The sequence below is a fragment of the Akebia trifoliata genome, chromosome 6 (genome assembly GCF_017979445.1).
Source record: "Akebia trifoliata isolate Shusen 1 chromosome 6, ASM1797944v1, whole genome shotgun sequence".
NCBI classification, from domain to species: domain Eukaryota; kingdom Viridiplantae; phylum Streptophyta; class Magnoliopsida; order Ranunculales; family Lardizabalaceae; genus Akebia; species Akebia trifoliata.
Window position 1 is genome coordinate 11,831,734 of NC_141380.1, and position 9,729 is coordinate 11,841,462.

The following is a 9,729-nucleotide window of genomic DNA, read 5'->3' on the forward strand; positions in this document are numbered from 1 at the left end:
TCTGTCACTTTATTTTAATATATAAAATGAAATGCATGTTTAATGTTTCCATTTGATCAATTTGATTCGTATAAAAAGAAAATGCTATAGTGGGTATTGTTGATGAATGTAATGTGAATTTTAAAATGTTTAGTTACTTATCCCTAGCTACATGTACCAGTTAATCGTAGTTTATTTTATAAAATTTTACATATTTTTAAATGATTCAGTATGTTTATTCGTTCATATTAGGAAAGGTTATTAGTAGAAATTATTTGCTTCCATACTGGTAACCATTGTTACTCATCCTTTCCTTTTTCATTTTTTTAGTTTCAAATCCGGAGTTTGGCAAAATAGGTGTAAAATACAAGTGAGGACTATTTAGTAGGTCAGCTAGACGACTAGAGTCCGTTACTTGATGAGTATAGTGGTATCAGTGCATCTAGGTAGTCTTATGGATTTTGTCTTGAGTGTTAGGACTTTTGTTAGAGTGAAGAATTTTTGTATAATCCTATATTTTGGTTATCCTTCCAGACTCTGATCTATCGTACGTTATTAGAAGTATATAGGTTTCCGTTAATTATTATATTTTGATGTATATATGCATGATAATGTATGTCGTTTATCAGGTGTAGGTTGAACACCTTGGAATGCTAACATAAACAGAAGAAAACCATGCCAAAATTTTGAGGCACCACCTAGTGTTTTGAGATTTAATATGGGGCTTTATATTAACGTTTGGCGGGGCGTCACAGGTTAAGGCTAAAAAAATAGTTTTATTTTCTTTTTTGGAAGACTTGTTTAATTGTCAAGACATTTTTATGCCTAACTTTCCATGTTAGATTTTTCACATTTAGTTATGTCAAATTGTTTGTGATCACACTTTGCATCAAGGCTTCAATTTCTTTTTTATAAGTTTATATTTATTTTTAATTTAAAATTATTATAATTTTATTTTTTCATAGGTAGTACCTTCAATGGATACGTGAATAGTTGAATCTGGAAAACATTTATGACATCCAAAATTTGATGGATAGCATAAATATTTTATTATATTATCAAATATCTCGTGATATCTTATTCAAATCATATATAAAATAGAGTTTGCTTGTGGTTTAGTGGGGGTGAAAGAGAAAAAAAAAACCACAAAATTTGGAAAGGTAGTATTAGAAAAAGGAAAAAGAAGAAAGTAATATAAAAATTTGTAGATATTATTTAGGAAGGATAGAAGAAAAAAGATAATAAAGTTGAGGATATTCTTGGGAAGGGGAAGAAGTGACAAGACAAAGGAAGAGAGATAATTTCCTTGAGATATGTTATGATATAAATCTTATAATAGAGTGGGACCTGCTGTTATGTTTTATTATATATATTATAATTTATAAATATATTATATATTTAACCATATTCAAATAAGATACTAATGGTGGGGATATTTTAAAAGTCCGACTAACCCCACTAAGTAAGAATTCCACCCTTACTAAGGGTCCTTGAGCTCACCTTGTGACATTTAAAAACATGATCAGATGCTTCAAGATTGTAACGACAAAAATAGATGAATTTCATATTTATTTTTTCTGAAAAAAACTTATTAGTCCCCATTAAATTTTATTTTTAAGTTTGGGAGTTAGGTGGAAGATCAGTAGCTGCCCAATTTCAAAATGTTGGATTGAGCTCAAAAAGGAAATTGATTTTAATGTCTTTGGATTTGAGTTTTTTGATGAAATTTAGAGGGTTGTGATTCTGGATTACGGAAGTCATCAATTTTAATTTTCACCATTATTTTAAGTTTAAAATTTAGGAGTATGGAAGCCATCAATTTTAAATACCAATGATCAAGCTTAAAAGGGTTTTTATTTTTTTATTTTTGGTCTGAGTTTTTCCAAGAAATCTAAAAGGCCTTGTTGTTGGATTGCTGATTTGATAATCTATGTGAGCCCAATGATCATTAGTAAGATCTAAAATCTTACTAAGTTAGTCATGGTAGTATGATTAATAAAGTAAGATTTGTTTAAGTAAAAAACTTATGAAGTAAGGGGTTTTTTTGTAATAAAATGGCTACAGATGGTCTGCTTGGTAAATCTTTCAAATCAAAATTTACTTATTTCGTAGAGAGTAAACCTAATCTTGATGGTTGTTTTACTTACCTCAGTGTAGTAAAAAAATAGAGAGATGTTGATGCAATAGACGCCAAGGAAAACTGCACTAGTGGCAACCCAACTCTTACTTATTACAGCCCAATTTCAAAAATTATTTTTCATACCCTAATTAAAAATTAAAACTCACCATTCAAATGTTAGAGAGGTTTGCCTCAAATTATATCTCAATATTATAAAACATTATAACGGTCGTTCACAACTTTAATAGTTTTTTATAATTATAATTAGATTCAAATAAAATCTTAAATTCTAAAAATAAAAAATAAAAAAAATCTACTAAAAACAAATAAAAAAAGGGTGAATCTTCATTTCGTGCATTGAAAATTTTGGGTTGGGTTCATAGGTCATTTTAATTCTCAAAACATGCATTTGTCATTTTTACAATCTATGAACTTGTGAATTTGTCAATTTTACTATTTACAAATTTATGAATTTATGAGTGGATTCATTGATTATAAAAATGACAAATTCACTCAAATACATGTTTTTGGATTAAAATGAGGAGGTAATTGAAATTAGAATTTGGTCAAAAGTTGTGCACATTTTGGGCAAAATCTCATATTTTTAAATTAAGATTTGATAAGTAAAAGTTGGAGTGCCAATAACAGCTCTTAAGGAGGATAATAAAAAAACAAAGATGATTACAGCTTTACTAGAAATAATTTAAATAATAGTTGTACAAGTCAAAATGGCATCATAAGCTGGCAGCCTACCACGGCACCAGATAGTGGAATCATTGTTTAAGTCTCCCACGGTCCCACCAAACCAATAATAGATTATAACTTTTCATTCCTGTTCTGATGACTTTCACCCTTCATCCTCATTGCTTGCTTCATCTTCATCAATTTGCCTCAACCTTGTCTCTCATTTCCAAGTATGGCGCATACTCTCGTTTCCACTGTTTTGAAGGAATTGGGATCCGTCATCCTTGAAGAGGCGAAGAAAGAGGTGAGAATGGTGTTGGGTACCCCTCAAGAAATTGAAAAGTTTACTTCTACACTCAAAAGTATTCAAGCTGTACTCATAGATGCAGAGGTGAAACAAGTAAAAGAGGAAACAGTGAAGCTTTGGTTAGAAAAACTCAAAGACGTGGCCTACGACTTGGAAGATGTATTGGACGAATGGAGCACTGAAATTCTCAGATCGGAAATCGAGGGAGTTAGCGTATTAGAGAAGGTATGTTCCTATTTGTTCTCTCCTTGCAATTGCAATTGGAATTGCTTCAGTCAAGTTTCTTTGCGTCATGACATCGGCCATAAGATAAAAGAAATAAAGGGCAGATTAGATGTAATTGCAAAGGACAAGGACCAGTTCCAGCTTATTGATAGTGGGATGAGGACTACTACTACGGAACCATCAACATTTCGAATGACTAGCTCTCTAATTGATGAATTAGATGTATGCGGTCGTGCCGACGACAAAGATATTATACTAAGCAAGTTGTTGAGTGAGAGTAGTCAACAAGAAACACCTAATGTTTTTCCTGTTGTCATCTCTATATGTGGAATTGGGGGAATTGGGAAGACTACTCTTGCCCAAATGATCTTCAATGATGATAAGGTGAATAACTATTTCGAGAAGACAATATGGGTGTGTGTATCTGATCCTTTCGATTTAACAAGGCTTGCCAAAGCGATTATTAAAGGTGCTGGTGATCAGAACGTCTCTAACAACATTGAATGGCAAGATTTACATCAAGAATTATGTAGATCTATCATGGGAAAGCGGTTTCTACTCGTGCTGGATGACGTGTGGACTGAGAAGCATGCTGATTGGAGTCCATTGAAGCTTGCTTTCAAGGTTGGTGCACAAGGAAGCAGAATTGTTGTTACTACGCGCAGTGCAAGAGTTGCATCAATGATGGGTTCGGCCTACACTCATGATTTGAATAAATTGTCCGAGAAGGAATGTTTGGTATTGTTTAAACATATCGCTTTTCAAGGATGGAGCAAAAAAGAGTGTGAGAAAGTGAACGATATCGGCATGGACATCATAAAAAAGTGCCAGGGTGTGCCTCTTTTAGTCAAGGCTTTGGGAGGTCTCATGTTCTTCAAAAAAATCAGATCAGAGTGGGAACAAGTCTTGGAAAGTGATGCATGGGAATTACAAGATGTTGAAAAAGAAGTTTTACCTGTTCTCTTGTTGAGTTATTATGCATTGCCCTCAAATGTGAAACGTTGCTTCATGTATTGCGCTGTCTTTCCAAAAGATCATAGGATAAGAAAGGATGAGTTAATCAAGTTGTGGATGGCGCAGGGTCTTCTTAACTCCACGAGAAGTATAGAATTGGAAGTAGTGGACGCTGAATGTTTCAATGAACTACTGATGCGCTCATTTTTCCGAAACATGGAACGGGATAACGATGGAAACATAATTTATTGCAAGATGCATGACCTTATTCATGATTTTGCCCAATTTCTCACGAGGACTGAATGCTTTATCATGGATAGTAATAACACAGAATTCAACAACAATAGCAAGAAGGTCCGCCATTTAAATGTTGCATTGTTTACATATTTAAATTTCTTCCTTCCTTCCATTTACGAGGCAAAGAATCTACGTACTCTCAACATCGATGGACATTCATGGGCATCACAATCTGTTCCAGTTCTTTCTGATTTGTTTTGTCAATTCCCATGTCTTAGAAAACTATCTTTGTGCACTAGTTATCTTGAAGAACTGCCAAATGAGGTTGAGAAGTTGATACATCTTATATTCCTTGACTTGTCTTGGACAAGGTTGAAGGAATTGCCTGAAACAATGTGCAGATTGTATAATTTGCAGACTCAATTATTGTCACAGGCTATGCAAACTACCTCAAGGGATTAGGAAAATGATTAACATGAGACATCTTGAAATTGAAGGAATTGATGAACTAAGCTACTTGCCTCAAGGAATTGGTAGATTAAGCTCCCTTCGAACATTGTCCAAGTTCATTGTTGGTGATGTGAGGGGAGGTGGATGCAAAATTGGAGAATTAAAAGATCTCAACCACCTCGAAGGGGATCTAAAAATATTTGGGTTGGAAAGAGTGGCGGATATAAATGAGGCTAATGAAGCACAATTGAAGAATAAGCGACATCTCCCTGGTTTGAAATTGATATTTGAGTGTGATGGGTTGGGAATCATAGGAGAAGGCGAGATAAAGAGGATTGAGGGTGTGCTGGAAGACCTACAACCACATCGAAACTTGGAGGAATTGCGAATAAAAGGTTACTTTGGTTCTAAGTTGCCTAATTGGATGGATAATTCAATGTTACCCAAACTCTTGACTCTTAAAATAGTTTATTGTGCGAAATGTGTGTGCAATTTCCTGTTTTTGGGAAGTTTCAATTTCTTCAAAAACTAGAAATAATACACATGGATTCGGTTAAACGTATAGGTCTTGAGTTTTTAGGAATTAATGTGGATGTTGATGAAGATGGTACAAAAAGAGATGGTGGAGAATCAAGAGTTGTAGTTGCATTCCCACAATTAAAGGAACTAACATTGGGTCGGATGAGAGAATTAGAGGAGTGGGAGATGTTGACAAGGAAAGAAGAAGAACATGCTGCTGGAAGTGAAGGAGGAAGAGATATAATCATCATGCCACTTCTTCACACATCATCAATTTCTCATTGCCCCATGTTAAAGGAGTTGCCTCACTACATATTCCCTGCTTCACTAAGGAACCTGACCATTGATAATTGCCCAAAATTGACTTGGACACCATGCCTTCCTCCACTCCTTGAAAAGTTAACTTTACGAGAGGATGTAGGTGCTTTTCCAAGGTCATTGCCCACAAACAACAATCTCAAGTCTCTAATTGTCTCATCATCACATCACTCCCCAAAGACTTGGCTCGCTTACATCGCTCAAAAGCTTGTCAATAAGGTTCTCTGATTTCTTGATGTGCATGTCTAAGGAGCTGAAACAACTCACCTCGCTTCAAAGGTTGTCAATTTATGACTGCTCTATTTTGAAAGCATGTTGCCACAAGGAGGTTGGAGAGGTAGGGAGCATCATATCACACGTCCCCAACATCATCATCAAGGACTTAACAAGAGATTGGAGGGACTTTAATATTAGAGCCACACATGCATCATGACTCCACCAAGATCTGAGAGAGGTAAAGTTCGTTTTTAATTAATAAAGATTTTACATTTGAATTTTGAATTTTGAATTTTGAATTAAGAAAAGAAACAACTCCACTCCTAATTGGTTGTGATTTGCTCTCATCAGCACAATATTTTGAATTTATTTGTTTTTCTAGATGAGAATATCCAGTCAGTGACTTTAATATTAGAGAGGTAAAGTTCCTTTTTAATTAACTAAGATTTTACATTTGAATTATGAATTATGAATTAAGAAAATAAACAACTCCACTCCTAATTGTTTGATTTGAGGTTTGCTCTCATCATCATATCATATCACATGCCAACAGTTCAAATGATAGGGGAATAGTATTCTCAAATAGTTAGATTCCCAATACAACACATACATAAATATATGAAATTTATTTGTTTTTCTCTTCATCTTTCTCGAGAAAATAAATATTTCAAGCTTTTTTGGGAAAAAAAGGATTTACTATTGCCACACCAATTTAAAATCTTTAATAAGCATTATGGGATGTGAGAAGTAACTCCAAAAAAAGTTGGAGCACCCCACCTTCTTCATTATCAAGGGGGAGTGGCTTCTCTAACCATGGTGGGTTTCATAAACATTCTCTCTCTCTCTCTCTCCCTCTCTCTCCATGTGTGTTTTGCACTATTGCGATTTAGGGATTAGGGTTACCTAGAGCTAAAATAGATTTTTTTTTTGTACAACTTTTTTATTTTTTATTTCCAATCACTAGAGATTCAAGTAATTCCTTACTTGAATCTATGGATAATTTCCAACGAAGAAGGTTTTAGGGATAAGTTTTTTACTTTAATCTGTGTTGATTTAATAGGCATCAAATGTATTTGATGAAATGTGTAGAAGAATGGATGCAACTTGAAAATCCAAGAAGATGCATAAATGGACTGATTAACACATTTCTTTGTTATTTTTCTAACTATTGTTGATGTGTTTTTACTCAAAATACTATATGATTTTAGTTGTGGGAGATACTCTATTGATCAAATGTTTGTGGTGATGTATTGGTAATGGAGAAGCTAGCCTGAATCTCATATATATAGATATTGTGAGACATTAACACTAGATGTTGTGGTGATGGATTCTAGGATGCTAGTCTGAATCTCATTTGCTTTGTTTTGCCTTAAAGAATTATTGGTGTGTAGTAAAATAAAATGGTGTGTAAATTTGTTTTTTCAATAAATGGTGTGCACATTTCCTTTCTTGGTGTGGCACATATAATCTAATTGGTTGGTGTGGCAATCGTTCTTCTCCATTTCTAAGTTGATATTGTTGGTCCGGGAATCAAGACTATGAAAGGGATAGTTCGATAGGTAAAAGTCGACAAATTGCTTGAAGGGCTTCGGATAGCTCATAAACGCACCATCACTTACTTGGTGTGTGTGATGTGTGAGCGTTGCATGTGCCCCAAGACTTGTCCTTGAACAAGACCATGGTCTATGGACTGGGCAAAGCCCATATATGGGCCCGATCCGTTGTCTACAGGATACCTAGTAATTAAAAAAAATACACACACACACGCATCATCTGATTATTTGTATAAATGATTTATCGCCCTCCTCCTGGCCTTGTGGTACACTCAATTGAACCCACTAAATCTATTAATGAGCTTTTGGTGGACTTGTGAACACAAACAATCAACTTTATTGATGATTTATAATTCTCATCTTGATAACTTGTCGTGATGGATTTTTAATCATAGATTTGACCATATTTTAAAACACTTATTTATCATTAATCTTGCGAACATGTTTTGATTATAACATTTCAAAGTGCCACATGTCATTTTGACAATACTTGGTATAGTTTTTTTATGTAATCAAACTAGCATCGAACTGGTTTCTCCCTAAGGTCAAATGACTGGCAACATTGTTCTTAAAAGTGTGTTATTAAAGAAGTAAGCCATTGTGATTGTAGTTTTAAATTGTTTAATTAAAGAACGTTTTTAATATATTTTTGAGATTATAGGAAAGATGGAGTGTATTTTAAAGGCAAAAAGGAATCTTTTTTTAATCCCTAGATGGTCGGTCTCCATATCTAAGTTGGGTTGTATTATTGTACAAATAGTAAGTTAGTAATAAATAATGTATGATACTACTCGGCACCCATTTGATATTGTCAGGTTGGGCACTTGACATCATTAAAGTAAGGCTGTCGAATGTCGACTTGATTAGATCATTCTAATTGGACAACTTCAATCCGATTGAAGTTTTGGATTTTAAGAATGATCCACTGATAGCTCTATTCATAAGATTTCACAAGAGGGTTAGACCCAAAGGCCATGGCCCTGTTGGTTTGTCATGTTGCATCTTCAAGGTCGTGATAATCTCAACATGACCTACGAACACGACACAAAATTAGTGGGCTTGGGTCAAACTCAATTTGTCTAACACCATTATTAAATGGGTTAGATTCGGATTAGGGCATCAACCAATTTAGTCATTCTATCATTAATGTGTAATTTTAAATATACCAACAATTATTTAAGAATTTTTTAAACTACCCATTTTTTGTGATAAAACTTGATTTATATTTGGGATATTTAATTTATGTCTCAATAGATATCAGCTTATAATTGTGTGACTTTATTTTTAGTAGTGATGTTTTAATTTTTTAGGTGGAAATGAAACTTATTTTTTTCAATAAAAATTAGAATTTTATTAAACAGGGTTATATTTAGGACACGGCCTGACCCATTGCCACCCCTACATAAGAAATAGGGTTGTCAATGGATCAATTCGGATCCAAGACTGATCCGAAAGTATTAGATTCGGATCGGATTTTTATTGGAACTACATATTAAGATCCATATTCAACCCATTAACAATCGAATAGGGTCTGGATCTGGCTAAATCCGATTATATATATAAAATCTAAATAAACTTCACACATCTCAACAAATATATAATATATGATCTATATACTTTCTACCATATTATCAAATCGGGATATGGTTGATCTAGAGTTGATCCAATAAGATATCAAATCGAAATCTTATCGGATCGGAATGTATTGGATTTTAGGTCTGATCCAATCAATTGACCTAAAAATACTTGAATCTTTCATGGGTTTTGTTTCGAGTCTAGAATCATACTCTTACCCATAACTAGAATCTAGAATCTGATGTTATGTTTGTTTTGAACTAAATATTTAATCTCCCATTATTAGATTAGAGATTGCCTAGAATAAGAAATTATGCAAAATCCATTTCTTTGGATTTTGAAATTTTTTTTTTTTTGCATTTTAAACACTAAAGAAAAATTCTATCCAATAATAATTGAATCAGGTCTGAACCCAATCAAATCCTATTTGATTAACAAAATATAAATAAACTTCATCTATTTAAATAAAATATATAATGTTATTTATATACATTTTGACATTTCATAATATCTGGTCCTTATCTTATCGAAACATAATTAATCCAAAATCAATCCAATAGATTATCAAATCGAATCCTTATCGAAACCCAATG

The 9,729-nt window shown here is 33.5% G+C and overlaps 1 protein-coding gene across 1 annotated transcript; it reads left to right on the forward strand.

Annotated features, from left to right (window-relative positions):
* The first annotated feature begins 2,910 nt into the window (after positions 1–2,910).
* LOC147400234 (putative disease resistance protein RGA1) lies at positions 2,911–9,410 on the forward strand. The gene has a single exon (XM_086445853.1). It carries the CDS (start codon positions 3,015–3,017, stop codon positions 4,965–4,967), a length of 1,953 nt encoding a protein of 650 aa, XP_086301979.1. The 5' UTR covers positions 2,911–3,014; the 3' UTR covers positions 4,968–9,410.
* The last annotated feature ends 319 nt before the right edge of the window (positions 9,411–9,729 follow it).

What these genes read in the sequence shown, in the direction of transcription:
- LOC147400234 (XM_086445853.1), top strand. Translation starts at nt 3,015, where the DNA reads ATGGCGCATACTCTCGTTTCCACTGTTTTGAAGGAATTGGGATCCGTC.